This window comes from Dasypus novemcinctus, chromosome 1, assembly GCF_030445035.2.
Source record: "Dasypus novemcinctus isolate mDasNov1 chromosome 1, mDasNov1.1.hap2, whole genome shotgun sequence".
Lineage (NCBI taxonomy): Eukaryota > Metazoa > Chordata > Mammalia > Cingulata > Dasypodidae > Dasypus > Dasypus novemcinctus.
The window spans coordinates 13013983-13037361 of record NC_080673.1 but is presented as its reverse complement, the minus strand read 5'-3'; the positions used below and the strand labels follow the sequence as shown (position 1 = coordinate 13037361).

Here is a 23379-nt window from a genome sequence, read left to right as displayed (position 1 = left end):
GCTATTTGTTGAAAGATAAACGGAACACTGGATATTGCTGCAGGAACTTTCTCCCCTTGTCACTTAGTCCCATACCTTTACTGGCGGCCTCATGTGTGGGAGAAGGAAGACATGACTCCAGCTGGGCTTTGGCACCATATTCCAAAAGAAGTTCTGTGCAACTTGTGCTGCCTTGTGAGCAGGCATTGAATAATGGAGTCACGCCATCTATCGTGATCGCATTTACCTAAACCAAACAAAAAATCTGAGCACCTTAATTTTGCATTTTTTAAAAAAAGTTACGTGATTAACAAAAAGATTGGGAGAATATATGCAGTAAATATAGCGAAGTATATTTCGTTCATACATATCAAGAAGGAAAACAACAATAAAATTCATGAAAATAAAAGGTAAACAAGAAATGAAGAAAAAGTAATACAATATTTAGGTACTTTTCAATTAGAAAAAAGTGAAGAAGAAAAAAATGCAATGGGTATGAAAGTTGTGAAGAAACCACTGCTTCTTAAAATTGGTAACTCTACTTCTGAGAATTTTTTTAAAGAAAATCATCCCAAAAAAGGGATATAGATTACAGGCATAAAAAGGTTCACTGATTGCCATTTAGAGTAGTAAAAGCAGGAAATTACCTAAAGAATATTACATATTATAATGCAGCCTGCTAGGCAGTTTCGAAATGATTAGAAATTCTTCTTTGAGTGCAATGAGGCAACTGAGGAAATTCAGGAGTTTTATTTTTACAGTTTTTTGTTTGTTTTTGAAAATTACTGAGAAAGAAGGAACTAAGCAAACTCGGTCAGTGGAATTGCAACAGTGAACGTTTTTCAAAGGTACCTACATTAGCTCCCGCTTCCAGCAGGATCCTGGCGCATGCCACGTGGTCTCCGAGACAGGCTTCGTGCAATGGGGTGACGTGGTCTATTGTGACCGCATTGACATTGTAGCCCTAAATACGACAGGAGTAATTTTGAAAGGTGAACAAAACCCTGTAGAAACCATCTGTTTCACATGTCTTCAGAGAGCGATGTATTTTTAAGATCAAAGGAGCTCAGGCAATGAGTTTCAAGTTCATCAGGGATCTCCAGTTCCAGTCCACTGAATCAGGTCCTTCTGAGTTGTTCTTGGTCGTGGTTTTGCTTGTATGACTAAAGACTATTTTTTGGCTAAATCACTTGTTTTGATTGGAGCTGTAAGATTAGAGGCCCGCTAACCACGGGGCGGAAAATACTCTAAACTGTAGTAAGCTGTTTTGTGAATTTTTGTCAATACATAGATGTGACTAGGTTATATGCTACTGGGTAAGAGCTCTGACTGTGGAGTCAGGCTTGGTTTGAATCATGCAATATGCATGCAATAACTTTCTATTTGGACAACTACTCGAACCTCTAAATTTTAGGTTTGTCATGAAAGTTAAGTGAGATGATGCATGTAAAGCCATTATCATCACAGTACAGATTTAGAAAATGTTTAATTTTATTTTACTATTAATCAAAATTAAATATACTTTTTAATTCCAGTTAAACTGATGCTATCAGACTAAATTAATACAAGCGTTATTCGATTCTTTGCCACTTTACTGTTTTGTAACTCATTGTCTATTGACAATATACTAAGCACAATAAAAGGAAGACTTTCTTGGTCAACTTCCCATAATATCACAGATTACCATAGACCGTAACCCCAGAATGGCCATGAGGAATCTTAAAATGAAGGCAAGAAATAGATTATCACCTAATATCTTTGTCACTAGCAAGTGGCAATTTTTAAGATTCCTTAAATTAGCTTTTCCATGATTCCACGTTGGCTAAGCCCGCAGTCAAACTTGGAGCGCTAATTCAAAACTGTGACACTCTCCATAACAGAAACATCTGAGCAGGTTGAGATCCCCTTTCACTCTGGGCTGTGGGCAGCCTCCCACTCTTCTGGCTGACCTGTCAGTGGATATGAGAGCCATGCAGAGAAATGTCATGAGACTGCTCTCCTTTTAAAAAAAACTGCATGACCCCTTCTAGAGGATTGCCCTTTTGAAATGACTGTTTACTGTTTTGTTTTGTTTTTTTCCATCAAGTGACAAGCAAACCAAAATAGTCACATGGCTATCACAGAACTGGAAGGCCTAAGGGAGCATCTTATCCTACATCTTCTTTTGACAGATGAGAACGTGGAGGCTCATACATGCTGTGAATCATTTCACGTGCCAGGCTAAAATCCAGGTCTCCTGAGACCCAGGGCAGTGCGGTTTAAACTGGGTGATACTACACAACCTTCCTTTCCTCATAGCCACCTGAGAATATCCCTGTCTCTTTTATATTGCAAAGCACTAGGGCAAGACTTCCAGATCTGGGTGTACATTTGAATCACATTGGACGTTGAAGAAGGAAACGCACAGGCTCAAGCCAGATTACTTTCTTTCTTTCTTTTTTTTTATGTTCCAATAAATCTTTATTTACAATTCAAGCAGGGGGCCAGTTTTGGTGCTAGGGTCAAATAAGGAGCCCTGGAAAAACATATACTATGCTAATCAGCTATATGCATGAAAAAAATACTACACTAGTCCAAATTTTATTTTTTTTTTACTGTATGCCATGTACATAAAAAGAAAGACTATGGGGAAGTGGATGTGGTTCAAGCAATTGGGCTCCTGTCTACCATTAGTCCAGGGTTCAATGCCCAGGGCCTCCTAGTGAAGACAAGCTGGCCCGTGTGGTGAGCTGGCCCACGTGGAGTGCTGCCCCGTGCAGGAGTGCTGGCCCACACGGAGTGCTGGCACAGCAGGCTGATGCAACAAAAGGAGACACACAGGAGAGACAATAAGAGACACAGCTGATCAGGGAGCTGAGGTGGCACAAGAGAATGATCACCTCTCTCCCATTTTGGAAGGTTCCAGGATCGGTTCCCAGAGCCACCTACTGAAAATACAAGCAGACACAGAAGAACACACAGCAAATGGACACAGAGAGCAGACAATGGTGGGGGCGGGGGGTGGTGGAGAATAAATAAAAAAAAATAGAAAGACTATGCCGACTATGCCATTGGTAATTTCTGTGCACCTATTTTGTACCAAGCGTTGTGTTGCATCTTGTTTTTTAATTTTTAATTTTTTCAAAAGATATTTAGGTTACATAAATGTTACATAAAAAATATAGGGGATTTCCATATATCCTGCTCCCCACACCACCCACAACATCCTTTGTTAGTGTGGCAGATTACTTTCTGATACAATAAAGAATGTGTTTTTCACTTTTGTTCTGGTGATTCTGATGAGCAGGCCGTTACAGAAATAATTGTTCTAAAGCTTCCACAGTCAGATTCCCTTAATAGTACTATATTACAGATTACCGTGAAGGAAAACAATGTTTAAGGTATCTGGTCTGATAGTCCCTCTTTGGAATTTTACAATGGAATGAAGTCAGACAGTAGCTAAATAATTTACATATTGTATAGAGTTAAGTATATTGTAATGTTTAACAAAGTATCTATAAAATCAAACAGGACTTGCTTAAATATGCTTATCAATGAAAAAACATACTGTATAAAATTTTTTAAATACTAAGACATAAGGAAGATTACACCAAAATATTTATAAAGAAGATTCAAAGATAAAAACTACTGACTTGACCAATATGAGGTAAAAGGCAGGGATAAACCTTTATTTAACAGTTTTATTATATTTGAATTAACTTGCCTTGGACAATTAGTGTTATGTGCTCATGGCGGGGAGCATACTTTAGGCTCTCTGTATTATTTTACCTGTGATAATAATGTTCTTAGAGCAAGAAGCCGTCCTTGACTTGCTGCCTCGTGGAGGGGTGATCGATCTGCCCAGGAACCTATTAAAAAAGGAAAAGAAAGAACGCGAAAATCCATGAGTCAAAGCAAACCTTAACAGACACAATCAGTTCCTAAGTAATACATTTATTCAGACTGTGTTCAACAACATTACCGTGATACTTATAACATTATACCAGGAAACTGGAAACTTGTCTCAAGGATCCAGACCTTCTACATCTAGAGGGCCACATGTACCCCAGAGGTACTGTAACTTTTAAATTATCCTCCAAGCAAGAGAGGAAATAAAGTTACCAGATCTACCATCCAAAGCCCAGTTTCATAGTTTTTGTGCAAAAGCCAGAAAAAAAATAGTTTTGGGTACTCTCATCATTGGTAGCAGTTGGATCACCCGGCTTCCCATACACACCACCACCCCGCTGAGGTCTGCTCCTTCCCCCACTGCTCCCCAGCATAAGCTGCGGGGGCTGCAGCACGTTGCCAAGGGGGAGGAGTAACTGAGCCCCCAGTCCTGCAGAGTGGGGCAGGCCAGGTGGGCCCTGGAAAGGGTTTCGCAGCATTGAACAGGCACGCGGTCATCTGCTTCACAGGGGGCTGGCTGTGCAGGAGCTCACTCATGGGTCATTGGTTCGCCATGCACCAGGGGTGGGCAGGGGTGGTGCAGAGCACCATCCAACCGTGCCCTGATGGAGAAAGCACTGACCTGTCAGACGGTCCCTGCCCCGTCTCCCAAATTCTCCTCTTCTGGGATCTTTTGCACACTTCCCATTAGGAAAGTAGTCGGTTTCCTCCCATTTGGGAGATCCCTTTTCATTCTCTCCCCAATTCCCTCTTGGCATCCAGCTACCGCCAGGAATTCACCAACCCCTCCTGCCCTTCTGGTCAACCCACCTGGTTTTGTAAGATGCTGGGCTGATGCGCAGTGATTTTTTTCTTGTAATTTAAACAGGCTTAGGGAAGCAGATGCGGCTCAACAGGTGGAGCTTCCGCCTACCATATAAGAGGTCCAGGGTTTGGGACCCAAGGGGGCCCATGTGGCGAGCTGGCCCACGTGGAGTGCTGCCACGTGCAAGGAGTGTCACCCCACACAGGGGTGCCCCCCGTACAAGGAGTGGCCCCCACTCAAGGAGTGCAGTCCCACACAGGAGGCCAGACCGCCCAGGAGTGGAGCTGCCCACACGGAGAGCTGACGCAGCAAGATGATGCAACAAAAAAAGAGACACAGAGAAGAGACAATATGAAACGCAGAGAACTAGGGAGCTGAGGTGGAGCAAGAGAATGATCGCCTCTCTCCCACTCTGGAAGGTCCCAGAATGGGTTCCCGGAGCCGCCTAATAAGAAGTCAACAGACACAGAAGAACACACAGTGAATGGACACAGAGAGCAGACAACTGGGGGTAGGGGGAGAAATAAGAGGAAAAAAAACTTCTTTTAACTGTTTAAAAAAAAAAGCAGGCTTAACATTGTTTGCTTTTATTTAAGGACATGGGATAATGTTAGAGGTTTTAAGGTGATTAGATGCACAAACTATGACACCAGAAAAAGGATGCCATTAAAATATATCGCTGACTGGTAAATAAAAGCAACAGTAACTATGGAGAAAAACTTCCCCTTGTAATTTGACTATGTGTATTAATATCTGTGCCTTCTCCTACTTCCTCCTGCTCCTTTTTTGGATCCACAGAATGCAAAAAATAAAAATAATAAATTTAAAAACCTACCAGTTATTCTAGTGCAATTTAAATAAAGCCACTTAGCTATTAGTTAGAAGTGTAAATTTTATGAAAAGCATTATGTCTAAAGTGTATTTTAAAAGTTTGGGAAAATTGTTGGAAATACACCTGAGAAACCACCTCATCACCCCCTACATTTTTTATTTTCCAAAGGTCTACATGTCTACCTATGTGTCTATTTTATAGTTATAAAATAGAACTTTGCCTTAAAACATAAGCAATGACCAAAAAAATTACATTACATGAAGTGTGGGAACATATTACAAGGTTAATGAAATTATCAAGTGAGCTGGCTACAGAAGGCAGATGCCAATTGCCAATTATCAATCTTTTATGTCCAACGAAATGGGATCTCATGAATACAGAAATCCTAATGGAAAGAGGCAAAGTCTCCCTTCTCCTTATAGCTGATTTACAAGAAATGATATCAGCTAATGCTCAGTAGAGTTTACCACGGACATGGTACTGTTCCAAGCACTGTGTGCATTGCCTCATTTAATTCTCACAACAACCCTGTGGGGTAGATGCAATTGTTACTTCCATTTTAAAGATGAGGAAATGAAAACTGGAAAAGAAATGAAGTGACTTAGTGTCACATAGTCTGTTTCCAGATGCCAAACTCTTGATCAGGGCACACCCACTTGGTTTTGCCTGTTGACTAATGTGGTGTGATTTCACTGCAGGAGAGTAATCTGATGTCTCAGAAGTCTTTCCAGAAACAATGATGATGCTGGGTTTATTTATGTTTTGTTTTGTTTTTATCTTTCTTTGAATTTTTTTTCATTTTTTAATTATCTTTTTTAAAAAAAGATACATAGGTCACACAAAATGTTGCATTAAAAAATATAAGAGGTTCCCATATGCCCCCCTCCCCACACCCCCCACTCCTCCCACATCGACAACTTCTTTCATTAGTGTGGTACATTCATTGCATTTGATGAGTACATTTTGGAGCACTGCTGCACAGCGTGGATTATAGTTTATGTTGTAGTTCACACTCTCCTCCAGTCCATTCAGTGGGTTATGGCAGGATATATAATGTCCAGCATCTATCCCTGCAATATCATTTAGGACAACTCCAAGTCCCGAAAATGCCCCTACATCACATCTCTTCTTCCCTCTCCTTGCCCTCAGCAACTCCTATGGCCACTGTCTCCACATCAGTGATACAATTTCTTCCATTGCTAGAGTCACGATAATTCCATAGTAGAATACCCAGTTTTATTACACTGGACAACAGAATGCTTAGCGCTGAGAACCACAATGACAATAAGATCATCCATCCATGGCAGTTTGGGACTGAAAGCAGTACTGTTCTTAATTCTCTGTTTTCCTAATGCTAGAAAACTAACAAGAACTACATTTATTTTTAAACTTTTAAAGACCATGCCATAGAAATAAAAACTATCTTCAAAAATCCACCAATTCAAATATGTTATGACTCAGTTGAGTAATTTTAAATCTTGTCACATATTTGAGCTATGGGAAACTTCTGACTCCTCCCAACTCTCGAGAATTTTAATCCACAATACCTGCAGTCTGTGCTGTTTCTATAAGACCATACTCAGCTCTTTCTTTAACCTCAAATACATTAAAGTTTATTTAAAAAATAAGTTCAGTTTTCCTCTCATTCTGAAAATTTTGGAACAGACATGATGACATTCGCTTGAGCCATTAGAGCCATTGCAAACCTCGAGCATGTCTCCTTACCACATGGCTACCAATGGTCGGAGATAACCAGCCTACAGACAAGGCACAAATGTACAACCTTCATTAAATACAGAAAGATGTCAGGAATGTATTTGAATTGCTATTCTTCAAATGTATGTGATTAATAAAAAATAAATTCCCTTGGGAAGAGTTAGGTTTTCTGATCATGATGTGTTTTTCCCTTCAAAAAATACTGAAATCACAGCTATTATCAGCTGAAAGCCTTCAAGCTTATTTTAAAATAGGTTGTGGCAGTTTGAGGTTATTTATGAATTCCAAAAAGAGAGATTATGTTTGTAAACTGGTTCTGTCCCTCTGGATGTGATACCGTTTGAATGTATGAGATTCAGCTGAGATGCCTTTGACTAAATTAAGATTAGGGCTTTGATTCGACCACATCATCTGGGCAACTCAGTTTTAGTCCCCACCCCCTTTGTGGGCTATATAAATAAACACTCAGTCAAGGAGAAACACAGAAGTAGATACAGAAGATACACAGGAATAGATGGAGCTCCACAGACACGGAAGAGGAAAGAGCCTGATCTGAGAAGATGAGCGAATCGCCTGACAGTTTACAGATGAAGAGGCCAGAACCTTGAGTAGCTAAGAAGGCCCAGAAAGAAATGAACCCTCCAGCCTACAGCTGAGATTGGAAGAAGCTGAGCTCACAGAGCCTTAAGAGAAAAGAGGAAGGCTGAACCCTCAGAGATATTGACCGCCATCTTGCATCAAAACATGGCAACAGACTTTGGTGAGGAAGTACCTCTTATGGTACCTTGAGCTGGATTCTTTAGGCCCTTGTAACTGTAAGGTTCTACCCCAAATAAATACCCTTTATAAAAGCCAACTGATTTCTGGTACTGTGTGTCAGCATCACTTTGGCTGACTAATGCTTGGGTCATACATATGCAATACTTGAAAAAGTTGGGAACTATTGCCCAAAGTACTAAGTGCTACTGGCAACCTTTGGAATAATAGTCTTGGGATTGAACAAAGTTATCTTTAGTGATAACCTGATGTGACTAAATAAAAACAGGAAATACTTAGTCCTCACCATGTGCCAGACCCTGTCCTAATGACTGGCCATAGGTTCGGGTGCTTTAATCCTTAAACTGATCCTTTGAGGTAGATAATATTATTACCCTTATTTTCTAGGTGAGGAAATGGAGACAGAGAGCTTAGGTAACTTGCCCAAAGTCACACAGCTAGAAGGGGGTAGATGTGAAATTCAAAACCCAGTCTTAGTTTCAGAGTCAATAATTTTAACTGCATAATTCTGCCTCTGAAAACACACACACAACCATGTACATGTGTATGCTGAGCTTTTAGTAAATGACAATGTTATAAATTCCTCTGAGATTCTTTTCTAATTTCCTTGGTCTAGTTTTCATTCTCATTCCCCTCCAAAATAAAACCCTCTAATCTAAACAGCAGTTTTATTTCCTTTAATTCTTAGCAAAAGTAGTAGGCAGTTACTATGAAAGGCTAGGGTTTGGTCTATAGTAATAGTACAGGAAAGTTTTGACCCATAAAGAAATGTAAGTAAATGATTCTAAATAAGGAATCAAAAATTACAGAGGACTAAATTTTGATGAAAAGTTGTCATTAAGTTAGTGGGATAAAAAATAAAGGTAAGTTTCACATATTTTAGTTCTATTTCTTAGATATTCAGAAAGCATCCTATTAATTATCTCTGATGATTTTTAAATATAACCGCTTTCATTCAAATTTCCTTTCACCAGATTTTTTTTTCCTGTAATCTGATTTCAGGAGAAAAAGGTAATAAAAGATAAATCTTAACAAGTTTTATAAGGAAAAAAACTGTAACTCCCAGAGTATGCCCTGGAAATTGTACAGCTTTTACCCAGTCTCTTGCACTAGAGTTTTTATCTACTCCCAGTACAATAATTGAGGTTTAAAATTATGAACCTCACTTCAAAAGAGACTAAATTACATTTCCATTCTAAAGATATATATATATTCGAAAGTTTCTATCCAGCATTATTTGTTACTTATCTAGAAAAACAAGTAAGCCAAACAGACAATTCTTTGAATTTTAAGTTGAAACAAGAATTACTATTATTAGCTTTTGTGTATTATTTATTTCCAGTATGAAAAATTCCTATTACATATTAAAGGCAGAATTGTAATATTGCACACCAATAAATATGCTTTGGTAGGACAAATTTTGGTGGCAAACTAACATATAAGAAATTTGGAACACTGTGTTCTCAATAAATAAAATGATGAAAGTCTCCATCAAAAATAATAATTTTTAGGAACAAATGATGTCTTGATTTCCAGCTTCTAAGAAGAAGTTGAAAGCTTTAAGTATCATGTACATCTATTTGCTTTATGATTAAATTAAGTAATTTGATTGCAGAATGAAACTCTGGAGGACTTCAGAATATTTGTCAATTTTCACTGTGAATAATTAAATAAGAAAACATGAAAATTATATTACCCTCTCAAATAGACTGCATATGTGAAACCAGTATGTTCACTTTAATCAGCAGCGCAAGGGTATTTTAATAAGGATTTAAGTATTTAATGCTTAAATATATGTTTGAATTTAAGTAATCACTCAACGATCATATTTTCCCTCCTGTATTATGGCTTCCTAAATTTCATCATCCTTAGTTTATCTCTAAAAGATGTGTGTTAAATATAAAACACTGATTGACTGTCAGTGCCTGTCTTTTCATTGCCACTAGCTAGCGTGGCAATTCACCAGATATTGGGATTGAGAAAAGGCTAGAGAAATGGCTTTTGGATTCATTTTGGATTCATTCTTTTCTAATATGGTATAAAGATCTCTAAAAGAGAGCAAAGCTAACAATTTCTGCAGCTGAGGGGTACTTGATAGTCCTCTTTGCCAGCTCTCCTGCCTTGCATACTGATGTGTTCGTCCATCAGAGCGATTGCATTAGACTTCTGAGCAATTTCAGCATTGCTTGCTGATATTAAAAAAGGAAGAAAAAGGGGTGAGGGGGGAGGGAAGGAAAGGAAAGTTTCCTTTAGAAAACAGGCCACACAAGGACAAAATAAAGAAAACAAAATCTTGGGACTTACCCCTTTGTATCTTATTTCCCAATTCTCCCCCCACCAAGATTGACACAAAGCTTTCTGTGCCTACATTCTTTGTCATTAAAACGTAAGTCCATCATGACAGTCACAGAAAAACCTGAAGATGGAATTTAGGCATGTCGTTTGCTATTACTTCCACTAATACTAAAATCTGTGGGAGAGCAAGGGTGAGCAAGGAGTAACAGAACCACTGAAAACAAATAAGAATTGCAAACGTGGAAGGAAGTGTCCCTTGATTCAGCAGGCAGCAACAAAGCTTGTAAAAGCACACCATCCTGTTCTGTCCTCAGATGAACTCTGCTCTGCTCACCTGCGTGGACCCCTGCAGGCTCTCGTTATCCCTTTAAGAAAGGGTAGGGGGAAGAGGAAGAGGAAGAGGAGGAAATGGAGGATGTGAGAAATGACGTGGATTCCCAAGCCCGAAGTTCAAAGAGGGAAAAGACAAAAGGGCTGGGCCGTTCTGGATTTGCTGCTCAGCTTCTAACAAGGACCTTTATATAAATCATCAAACCTCTCAGATTCGGTTTCCTCAGAAAATGAGAAAAGCACCACCTTCAGTTCTGAGGCGGAATTGAAGAAGGATTAGCAATGAGCGTGCTAGATGCCTGCTACATAATGCTCCAGAAATTATACCTACTGTTATTAGCTAATTATTATCACAAGCCGATAAATAGGGCAGATGTTAATATGAATTTTAGGGTACAATCTCCTTCCTCAAAACTAGGGAAACCCAAGCCCTGAAGAAGAGTATCTCCTGATAACTAAAAGGTTTTTCAGTGCTGTAGGATGAAGTATATAAACTGTTTTAAACAGTTGAACAATTTATAAATGTATTTAAGCCAACAATCAACAACTGTAGCTACAAATATTTTTATTTTCTATATAAGAAATAATAAATAAAGCTATTTCAATCTATTAAGGGAATAAATGAGAGTATATGCATGTTTCCCAGGAAGAAAACATCTTTCTTTTGTAAATTCTGCTTACTTCTCTCCCAAGGAACTCCATCTCATTTGCTTCCTTGTAATTCCATAGAAGAATATCTATAATTAATATGGTAACTATGAGCATCAAAGGATACTACATCATATTCCAATTTCTGTTCTGAACTGTCTTTATTCCTTCTAATTGCCCCCCTTCAAAATTTGGAATTTAGCAACTGCAACTTTCTATTCAAAAGTGTTCAGTATTGGATATCTTCTCAATATTTATGTTTTATATTAGAAAGATGTATATGTTTTCTCGAAACCAAATAAACTAGAAATACCTTCATGTACAACAATTTAGTAATTTAAAAATTTTAATCTTCACTTGGGCATCTAAGATAAAAGCAGCAAAACCCTTACCAAAAACCTGTTCAACTTAACTTTTAGGATAAATTATTCAACATGAAATTATTTCACAAAATATCTGTAAATTTCATCATGCTAGTCAAATGATGTTACGGTCTCTTTCTGGCTACACAAGAGATGATTCTGACTATATTTAGAAACAACATTAGTTCTCAGACATCTGGCATATAATTTACAGGGAGAAAGTCTGCCCTGTTCTGTAAACACTGCATTGCTAGACTAAAAACATTCACATTTCCAGATACACACGGTTTTACAAGTGTCTATGCCATACCTAAATCACCATCGCCCCATGGCACTTCAAGCCAGCCAGTGTTGTGGTATATCCGACTCATATCTTTTATGTCAGCATAAACAACAACAAAACATCACTTGTCATTTGCTAGTTCCTTCGGCCATTTTAAGGCGTTCTAAGCTCCTTGTAATATGACCTTTCACCTCCCAAAAGGAAAACATTTTCAGAATTGCTTTTTTGCATTGATCACTATTCGGGAACTTGTTGATGTTAATTTTTTTCCCTTATAGTATGCACCCTGCAATGAAATAAAAGCATTACAGTTAGACTTCTGTCCACCCTTATGGTGAAAACACTTTCTGTTGTACAATGTTTGCCTTCTTCCAATCTTAGTTCGGTCACCATAAGAGGGATGTAGATTCACCCTAGAGCTAACTCAGTGGTGGTACCCAGGACCTTCTGAGCTTGGGTCACACTCCTTTTCCTTAGTGGTCTCAAAACACGAAAGGCACAGCACTTAAACAGGGAATCATAAGGAGAGGTGAGCAACAATGACATCTTGAATCAAAGAGCAAAATATGAATACAATTTCTAGCTCCCTTAGCTGTAAAATATTAAATCAACAATCTTTCTCACAAATAGAGGTGGATTTACTGTGATGTCAATGAAGTTCAAGTTCAAGACCTATAACTTGCATGGACTCTTCCTAAAGCCTTATGTCTAATTTCAGATTCCATTTTTCCTAAAGCGTTCCTCCTGAGATGTATAAGTTTCAGGCCCAACAACATCTGGCCCATCCCTATCCAGAAGTTTAGAAATTAATTTTAAAAAGTCACCAGACGTTTACTGACTTTTACCATGTACTTTCTGATACCCGATTAGAAGAGTTATAAAATTCCTTAAGGACATGGCTAGTAAGGAGGGAAACAACTTGTTACCAGAATCACACTGGTCAGTCTCTTCAAGGTTTGAGACTACCCTTGTCTTTCCATTCTCGTAGCCTCCCTACCAATAACCTTGGAGAATGCTGGTCCAGATCTAAAGCCTTGGGAGCTACAGATATAAACACTGAATTGCATGGATGCACAGCTTAATCTAATGGATTTCCCGTTGCTTACTGCCTGTGAGTCCTTCGTTTTCTCATGAGAAGATAGTGGATAGGGGTGAATGGAAGAAACTACAGATAAAAGAACAAAAGTGCAGTGGCTTAGCTCAAGAAAACAACTGAATTTTCAACAAGTGAAGACAGTGGTTTCCAACCTGGAGATACGAAATTAAGAGAGAAAGAGTTTTAAAACCATTTTCAGAAAATAGTGCTGCTCTTGGGAGAGATTACTTAGCTATCCCATTAACCATGACTGATAATTGGTACTGTGGGCAGTGCATGCTGAACAAAGTCATTAGATAAGCCTGAGTTTGAATTCCAGTGCAAGTGCTTCCTAGTCAAGCAATCTTTGGTAGTTATTTCACCTCTCTGAACATCACTCAGCTCTTTCAACTGTAAAGGGAAGGAAAATTTGACCTCCCCGTAGAATAGATAAAAGGTGCTTAGTATACTATGAGACACATTTGAAACACAAAAAGTAGAACCCAAATTTCATTTTAAATAATTCCTTCAATATCTCTGCCCACATGGACTCTTAACTACATCTTCTAAGCAAAAGAAAGAACAACTTATTTAAGATTATGAACCTTTATCTCCTCTCATTTCTCTTGCCTGGATATCTATAGGAGATGTAAATAGTTGGGGAGTGGTTTGTTCACAGAAAAGTGTCATGCCCATATGGATAAATCTCTCATTTATAGCTCCTGCTCTAACCTCTGCCACAAATTTTAGTGCCACATTTTTCAGTTTACTTCTGGATGTTCACCTAGATATTCTTCTGGCATCTCAAAAATTTCTAAAAGGAGATCCATCATCTTTATCTTAACAAAAGCTTTTCCTTTTTGCATCCATACTATTGCTTTAAACATGATTACTGTTTCCTTCATCACTTGGTAAAAATGAAACAATCTTAAATTTAAGGATAATAGTTTTCAAGGAAACTTCATATTGATTATTTCATGTGCTTTTTTGCAAAGAGCCGGTTATTATTATCTGGGCTGTTTCTTTATGGTCTTTTGGGTTTTGGGGGTTTTTTTTGATCCTTCTAAATGTTGAGCTGCCCCCAAAGTTGAATTCTCACTTCTTTTCTCTATCTGCATTAATTCTAAAGATCTCATCTAGTCCCATGTTTACAAATATTATCCATATGTTGACTCATTTTATAAAAATCTCCAGCCCAGTCCTCTCCTCCAAATTCCAGACTTTTGGTTTGAACTATTGTATTAGTCAGCCAAAGGGGTGCTGATACAAAGTACCAAAAATCTGTTGGTTTTTATAAAGGGTAATTATTTGAGGCAGAAACTTACAGTCACAAGGCCATAAAGCATGAGTTACTTCCCTCACCAAAGTCTGCTGCCACGTGTTGGAGCAAGATGGCTGCCGGTCTCTGCGAGGATTCAGCCTTCCTCTTCCTCCTAAGGCTCCATGGTCGGAGCTCCTTCCATTCTCAGCTGTAGGCTAGCATAGGGCTTGTCTCTCTCTCTGGGACTCATTTCTTTCTAGGCTTTCTCAGCTGTTAAAGGCTCTGGAATCTTCAGTTGCAAACTATTAGGCAAATAGCTTGGTTCTCTCCCTGGGACTCCATCATCCAAAACTAAACTCTCTGTGTTCTCCTTCTCCATATTTATGATTGAGTACCTGATATATATAGCCCACAGGTTAGGCTAGCTGAAGGCGGGGACTCAAACTGAGTTGCCCTAATGACTTGGTCAAATAAAAGCCCTAATCTTGATTTAATGTAGTAAAAGTGAAACCTCTGAATCGAATACAATCTAATATGCCCAGAGGAACAGACCAGTTTACAAACACAATCCAAGATCTATTTTTGGAATTCATGAACAATTCCAAACTGCTACAACAGGTTCTTCAACTTCTTCACTTGAATATTTAATAGGCAACTCGAATATAACATGTGTAAAACTGATTTCTCCAAGCTTCAAATCTGGTGCTTCTCCAACCTCTTATCAGTAAACTGGCAACTCCATGCATTCAAGTGCTTCAAGGCCAAAAATCTCTGAATACTCCCTCTCTCTCATACCCCAGAGGTAACCATCATTAAGTTCTTTTGATTCTACCATTAAAATTAATCCACTGTGTCTCACAGCCCCCGCTGCTCCAACTGGAGTCCAAACCACCACCATTCTCACCTGACTTATTGTAATAGCTTCCTCATTGGTCTCTTTGTTTCCATCCTTGTTCTTCCAACAGTTCATTTGAAACACGGGTGACAAACTGATTCTTTTAAAGTGATTACGAGTCCAGGGGTTTCCCATATTACCCAGAGTAAAAGCCAAAGTCTTTGCAGTATTCTACATGGCTCTCTGTGCGCTTCTCTGACCTCAGGTTCTACCACTCTCCCCAACATCGACCATCCTACTGCAGCCATACTGGCCCCCTTGTTTTTCTTCAAACCCCAAATATACTTTTGTATACTCTGCATGCCATGATTCTTTCAGAGATAGTCACGCAGCCTGCTCTCTTTGACCAGTTTATAATTAAAAAGTCCTCTCTGTCCTCCCCTGTCATTCATTCTGTTACCTTAACTTGCTCTATTTTTCTTCTTAACACTAGAATGTAAAATCTTAAAAAGTGGGATTAAGTTTTCTTTGTTTATTGCTGTATCTCCTATCTAACACGTCCATAAATGTTGGTTAAACAATGAATGAATGTTCATTTGTTGTAGAGACACTTTAGAACTTGGCTGTTCTAATTTTTAAATTTGTTGGTTCTTGAATTGGTGTCAAGCCTCTTCCCTTCCCTGTCATATCTAATTAGACAAATAAGTCCTGAGAAAATTTCTTTAACTAATAATCTTAGAATTCCAAGAATGCCCAGTCTATACAACAGCTTGTGGCTGCCCTGAAAGCACCGCTGGGATCTTGTCACTTTCAGACTCAAAAATGTTACTGGCTCCCTGGTGAATATAGTCCAACATCCTTACCCTAGAATTAAAGATGATCTTCAGAATGAATAAGATTTTCCTTTTTTTGTTTTATGTTCTACTTCTACCTTCACTTACTTCCTGCTTAAATCAAATTGAACTATTTTGCACGTTTCCCCAAACAAGCTTTTTGCTTACTTTTTCCCCATAGTATGCCCCCTGCCCAACTCTCTTTCTAGTGTTGCAGAATAACTTATTGAGATGTATCTGTGCTCCCTTTCTTTCTCTCTCTCTCCCTCCCTCTCTCTCTCCCCACTTTGTATTTGCTTGCTCACCTAGTCTTAATGAAACCCAGACTTCCTAAGCTTGAAGAGGTTTCTCTTAAGTGAAGAAGTAAACTCCTTGTCGGGGTAAGGCACACTGGTGAGGAAAGGATGAGAGAAAGAGGAAGAGAATGAGGAATGGAAACTGAGGAGGGAAGGTGTGAGAGAGAAAGAGCCATAGGAATAGAGAGACGGAGAGGCAGGGTGGAAGAGAGATGGAGTTAGCATTCTGGGAAGCAAAGGGTCCTGAGTGATAGCAGGAACGTAGACCCATGCCAAGCCCATGCACCCGACTGGTGATAAGACCCCGAGGATCAAGATGGGCCTTAGGCCTTAGTGTCACCAACTGTGGACAGAATTGCATGCCCAGGTTTGACGTGGAAGCAAAAGACTTGCCAGCCTTTCTTCAAAGGACAAAGCAGGCTTAGTCAGCAGATTTATCAGCAGGAAGTGTGTGGTCTGAAGACCTCTCTAATGCATCGGCATTTAGCCCCAAACTTTGCAGAAACTCTGAGGGGGAAAATTAGAAGAAACATCATAGAAAACATTAAATTACCAGGCACGCCAGTAGGATGGGACCTTGAGCCAGAGTTCATTTGGACCCTAAAGAACTGTATCATTTTTTGATACTGATTGTTGATTAAGATTCTTTTCCACCATACTAGACTGTAGAGGAAGATTCTTTTCCACCATACTAGAATGGTTTTTGCCTGATTTCATACTGCCCATCTTGTAAAGCCCAATTCAAAAACTGCCTGCTCCAAGAAGTCCTCTAAAAGCTCCAAAAAAAGTGAGTCCTCCTCCTGGAACCCTTTGTGAATTTATGTGAAGGAACTTAGCACATGTGGTCCTCCTGGGCTATAATCTGCAAACTCTTGGGACTATCTTCAGTCACTACTGTCGCACAGTGGGTCTTTCTGTTTTCTCCTACCAGCTTCCACGGATCATCTTAAGAATCCTGTGTGAGAGGCAGGATGGAGCTGTGTAGTGGTGGTAAAAGCAGGGGCTGTGGAGCAAGGCCCATCTGTGAGGGACATCTGACTCTGTCACAATTTGCTATTGTGACGTGATACTTTTCTGTATATTACTACATCTGTTTCCTCCTCTATAAAATGGGGGCAATAGTCGATAGTTGTTGGGAGGGTTAAATGAGTCCCTATGTGAGGAGTGTCTGGCACATAGAATGACCTTAATAAAGACATTTTTATGACCTCCACTGTATTATGATTCAGAATGAGTGAATGACATGCTTCAAGTTACAAACAGTAACTGACAAGGTCATTTGAATGTCCAATGAACTTTCCTCATACAATATTCTCTTCAATTCCAGAACTCACAGTGTACTTAATCCACAACCAGTCCATAATAAATATTATATAACTAGCTAATGAACTAACTAATTAACTAGCTAAAGAAGAGTTACCTCCTAAAAACATAAACTGCCAGAGTTGTTTTCTATACTTGCATATAATATTATACATATGCAAAATAGTAGTAACAGTAGAGCAATACTGCAAAAATAGCTGTAATGTCTTATCTGATTATAAAAGCGGTACTTGAAACAGGACAACGAAAAAATTACACATATAAAATTACTCAGAATGCCATTATCCAGATATAACCATCAAAAATATTTTGATGTACAGTCTTTGAATCTTTTTTCTAAATACACCTGTACTTTTTAATCAAGATGCAACCATGCTACTCATATTGTTTTACATATTTGTTTTCACTAATGATATCTCATCGTCATCATTCCCTGTTTTAAAAAATATACAGCTCCACAACATTTTAAGTGAGTAATTATAAAATATATTGCATTGTATAGCTATACCCTACTATATTTATTTAATCTCCCATGAAGAAATGCTTAGGTGACTTCTGTGTGGAGATCAATATTATTATTTATTTTTCCTGAATGTGTCTAATTAGACGCTTAGGATAAAGTCCTACAATTTATATATATATGGCCACTTTATATACAGCATACTGGATTTATTTATGTTCTTATTAACAGTGTGGGAAAACTGTGATGCTAAATCTAATGAAAGCGTATCCAGGCTTTGTCCTTTTTTATCAAGTCATGGAGCATTTCATCTTTATTACAGTCTCAATATATCCAAATTATGTCAAAAAAGATTTCTAAAAATGTATTTTCTTTACTCAAAATTTGACTTTTAACAATGTATATGTTGTTTTCAACTCCCTCTGGAGTCTATTTGCATCGAAAGACTCATCCAGAGAAATGAATTTATATTTTTTAAGTTCTGCTATTCCAGGAGTGGATATGGCTCAAGCAGTGAGTGCCTGCCTCCCACATGGAGGTCCCAGGTTTGTTTCTCAGTGGAGCCTGAAAAAATAAAAACAAACAACAAGGAAAACAAATGATACAAGCAATTTAGGGAATCTGATGTGGCTCAGTGGTTGAGCACTTGCTTCCTACACTCAAGGTCCTGGGTTCAATCCCTGGCTCCCAGTACCTCAAAAAAAATTTTTTTTTTTTTTTGCCATTCCTCCAACCCTATTATGATGTTACTATCTGTGGACAAGTGGTGCCTATTTAGGTAATTTACTCTTTATTTTTAACACATTGAGATGCTCATTATTTCCACAATAATTTCCTGCAGTTGTCCTCAACTTCAAGGACCATGAGAACGATGTGACTATTTGTTTATTACTGTTTCTCAATGTTTTAGTTTCCTAGCTGCTAAAACAAATACTACGCATGCCATGGGTTGGCTTAACAACAAGAATTCATTGGCTCACGGTTTCAGAGTCTAGAAGACTTCTGGCTCCCAATAATCTCTGGTCTTCTCCGTCACATAGCAATGCACAGGCAGTGTCTTCTTTCTCCTCTCGGTTCCATCGACCTCCATCCAGCTCTTGGCTGCTCCCTGTGGGTTCTTCTCCTTGCCCTTTGTTTATAGGGACTTCAGCCGTTTTGGATTAAGGGCCACCCGATTCAGTTGGGACACACCTGAATTCATAACAACTTCAAAAGGCCTGTTTACAGATTGGTCCATGCCCACAGGAGCAACGGTTGAGACAATACATGCCTTTATGTGGGCGACATGATTCAGCCCCTAACACCAGCCTCTAGCATGGTGCATACCACATAGTAGGTACTTCACATTTGTTGAATTTGTTACCTTGTCTTCTTTATAGTCCACTTTTTATCCATGTTGTTTGTCCTTAATCTTTAGTGGTAATTGTATTGTTAAAAAGGAAAAAAAGGAAATGTATGCTGGGTAGGGGTGGTGGTGGTGGCGGTCCAGTTGCTTTCTCAATTCTTTAAAGGAACTATGGCATTTTAATTTTAAAAATTAAATTATTCAAAACTTGCTCTATATATTTTTAAAATTGATATTCATTTCATTATAGTCCATATATTCATTCATAAATAATATTCTTCAAACTCCAACGGTTACATAGTAGCTGCAACGTGAAATTTTTTGGTGGGTCATTTTATTTTTGAATCTGCATTTCCAACTCATAAGTTTATCTTCTTCATATTGGATGTTCTTCTAAAATTTAAGCTAATGGATAGATTATTCTTCAAAAAATTTCCCTCACATAGCTTCTTTTTGCTATTATGCTCGTTCTCCTTTATGCCTTTCAGATTATTTTCTACTATTAAAAGTAATAACCTTGTGCCAGAGCAATCTAAGGAAGATGTTCTGTTCACTATGTTGCTTAAATCATCCTTCTACCAGAATAACAGGTTCCATAATTAATGCTTGTAAACAGCCTTTTCCTGCTTAATTAGCAGCATCTTTCCTTGTTTCCATACCAACTTAGAAACAGCTGCTAAATTGGAAAGTTAAACCACCCAGTGACTTAGAGTTTACGGTTGTGTTTAAGATACAGTCAGAAAAAGGTGTCAGCAGATGCATTTCCTACACATTGACAGGTAAAAACGCAGTGCAGTCCTTTGCCATGCCATACATTTACATTTCAGAGCCCACAACCTGGAAAGCATCCACAACTTAAAGTTAGTATTTGCGAAAACAGGTCAATATATTTTATTTCAGGACACCAACAGATTTGAAATGGCTGCTCTACTAACCTTGACTGGTCAGAATACCCCAGCTAGCTTTTCGTTTAGAAGAACATTCCTCTAGCCTCTCTAGCCTTCTTTTCGTGAGGATCTGCTTAATGCAGTCCCCTTCAACAGTGAGAGCGGACATGGTTTGGTTGATGTTTCTGTCTGCGACAACCAGGTATCATTAAGGCTCTAGCCAGAAGAAATACCAGCGACTGGATTTCTAACTAGGTTTTCCTCCCCTGCAGACTTTCACAAAGGTTCCTGTGTGCTAGCTGGAGAGTGGCCTCCACACTGACATCTATTCAGAAACACTTGGAGCAGGGCTGCTAGGTAGAGGGGGGATGGTTAGGAAATGCAGAAGCATTTTCTATTTTTAAAGCAGAGACTCAGCGCCAGCCTAAAGAGTTTAACTATTTGCGTGCTCTGGAAAGTCAAACCGCTTTTCCTGGTCAAAAAGGAAAGAGAAACGAGCTCTGTCGTTAAAATATGGAAGTCTATTTGAATGGTCTGCAAAGTAACCAAACGTAAAACCGCCCCTTGGTTACGACGACGTTGCAGCCAGGAGGCTCCCTAGCGGATTCCAAGAGCAGTGCAGCCACTGCCTCTGATCCTCGTGACAAATAGTGTATGGGCAGTAGGGTCAGCTTCCTTTCATCTCGCCAGCATCCAAGTTTAGAACTGGCTCCAGTCCAAAATCACAGTCCTCTTATTTACATAGGCACATGGCACGACTGGGATTTTTCTGGAGGTCATTTCTAGGCCACAAAGACGTCAGCAGTCATTTTAAGTACAGCTTAAATTAAAAGGCAGAGCCAAAGGCAGTTGGAGAGAAGAGAGGAAAAACTCCGGCATGGGGCTGGCATTTTTTTCTGGCATGTGGAGCCGAGCATGGCACACAGTGCACGGCTGAGTCAAGAGCAGGGCTGCGCCGTGACCTGAGTCCAAGGATTAACTGAGCTGGCGATCCTGTTACACGGTATTAACTTGTTGAGCTCCGCCTTGAAATCCGGTGACAGGTTCTGCTGTCTTTATTTTTTATCACTAATTTTTAGGCTCTATCTTTTGTTGGTATATAACAGGAAAAAATCCCAAGAGTGGTGCCTTCATGTAACAAGAGAAACATTTTATGAGTCAACTTAATTGTCTCCCATGCACTGGCCCTCTTAATATTTGCCCCCGAAGTCGTCCACATAAGGGGAGTGTAATAATCTACACAAGCCACAGTAAAAGTAAATAGTGTTCTGTTTTTAAAAGAAATTTCAATTTTAAGCTTATGACTTTTCTCCTTTACGCTTTTTCTTTGCTATTGCAAAATAAATGTGGGATGTTTTAGTAGACATATTGGGGCGATTCTTGTTTTAAAATCAATCCTGGACACTTTGTATTATTATTACCTATTTACATGTGTTTCCCCAAATAGGTTGTGCTCTCTGATGGCAGAGACTGAGTTTAGTACATATGTTCTTTCAAAGGTCTACCACTGTGCATCTTAAATAGTGGGCACTAGATAGAGAGATAGGTAGATGGATAGATAGAATGATACAACAAATGAGGAAAAATGTTAAAAGTTGGTAAATTTAAGTATCTGGGTGAAGTTATATGTTTGGCTCCTACGTATTGTTTTCGTATTCTTTTTGCGCCTTCCTGTAAGTGTGAAGTTATTTCATAATAAAAAAATAAATTTTAATAAAAAATGTATAATTATGTAAAATAGAAAAAGAAAATAATGGGCACTCAATTTGGGGTAACAGACATGGCTCAAGCTGTTGAGAGCCTGCTTCCCTCATGGGAAGTTCCAGCTGAGGTTCCTAGTACGTCCTAAAAACAAATAAACAAACAACAAGCGAGCAAATGAAAAAACCAATGCGTGAGAGTAGATGTGGCTCAGTGATTGAGCACCGGCTTCCCAAATACAAGGTCCCAAGTTCAAATCCGGACCCCAGTACCTCAAGGAAAAAAAAATTTTTTTTTGAAGATGCAATCCCTAAGAATACTTCTGGAAGCCTTGCTACAGTCTTTAGTAATAATAAACAAATTTCCAGTGTGGAGGGTGAAAAAGGAACTACTAGACTTGAACATTACTATATGCTTCATTAGCTGAGATATGTGCTGGCATGCAGAATTCACATAAATAATTACAGAATCGTCATAAATAATCAGGTGTACTAAGAAAAATACGATAATTACTTTCTCTCTCAAAAATTATTATATGGATTAAAAGCAAAAGTAATATTTAAAAGTGACTCCATGGAATTGAAGGAAAATGTCGTTATGACAAATTCACTGGAAAAGAAACATAGAAGAAAAACTGAAAAATTAGGTATGGCCAGTGATGAAAAATTTAAATGCCTGTATGATTTCTTAAGTAAGAATGCACAGTGAAGCTAATGTGTTCAGAACAGAATCATTTAACTGCTGGATATCTATGATTTTATGAATGATAAGTGTACTGTGCAATCTCTAGATATATGAAAGAATCTAAGGTCTTTCCACATGTTAATGCAAAGTTGGGTAAACCACAGAATATCATTTGGCCCCTGTGAGTGGACAGAAGTTTTAAAAGCAAACCAATGTGAAATAAAATGTTGAGGAAAATTATGAAACTATATTATATAGAAGATAATGGACTGAACTATTGTGCCTCAGAAAAAGCAACTGAAAATACTAAAGTTTGGAGGTAACTTAACCCCAAATGCTAATCAAATTCTAAACTTTATAGGAAGGTATGGGAAATGAAAAAGGAGTCATTCTATTCCCATTTTAGCTAACTCTAATGTGTCTAAAAACCTGGTACCTATGTTTGCTCCAACATCAATCCTAGCGAGAAAGTCCTGCTGAAGCTAGAAAAGTTTCAGAGGGCAGCACTAGAAATCATCCAAGAGATAGGGTACTTCTACAGGACAGAAATCTTAATACTTTTAGGTACTTCAAAAGGAAAGCTGAAGTAGGAAAGGGAGTATGACAGAAATCTACAAAATTGTGCCAAACACAATTAAGAGTGAATAGACTTTTTCAAGATCTTGAAAAACTAAAAAATTGAACCACCTTCTGACAGTTTTAAAGACTAAATTTGGTAGACAAATGCAAACTTGTTTTTTAAGTTTACACAGCAATCACAAACT

The 23379-nt window shown here is 38.5% G+C and overlaps 1 protein-coding gene across 6 annotated transcripts in view; it reads right to left on the bottom strand.

Annotated features, from left to right (window-relative positions):
* Positions 1 to 23379, bottom strand: part of ASB5 (ankyrin repeat and SOCS box containing 5) — a 59083-nt gene that overhangs the window by 5342 nt on the left and 30362 nt on the right. For 4 of the 6 annotated variants that reach the window (XM_004464963.5, XM_071214008.1, XM_023590673.3 and 1 more), the window contains 3 exons: positions 3748 to 3827; positions 836 to 943; positions 76 to 226 (listed from right to left, as the gene is read on the bottom strand). In XM_004464963.5, coding sequence (XP_004465020.1) covers positions 76 to 226; positions 836 to 943; positions 3748 to 3827 — 339 coding nt within the window. Of the gene's footprint in view, positions 1 to 75; positions 227 to 835; positions 944 to 3747; positions 3828 to 11942; positions 12040 to 20278; positions 20564 to 23379 lie in introns of those variants that run through there. The other 2 variants (XM_058306309.2, XM_058306330.1) reach the window with 2 other exon arrangements.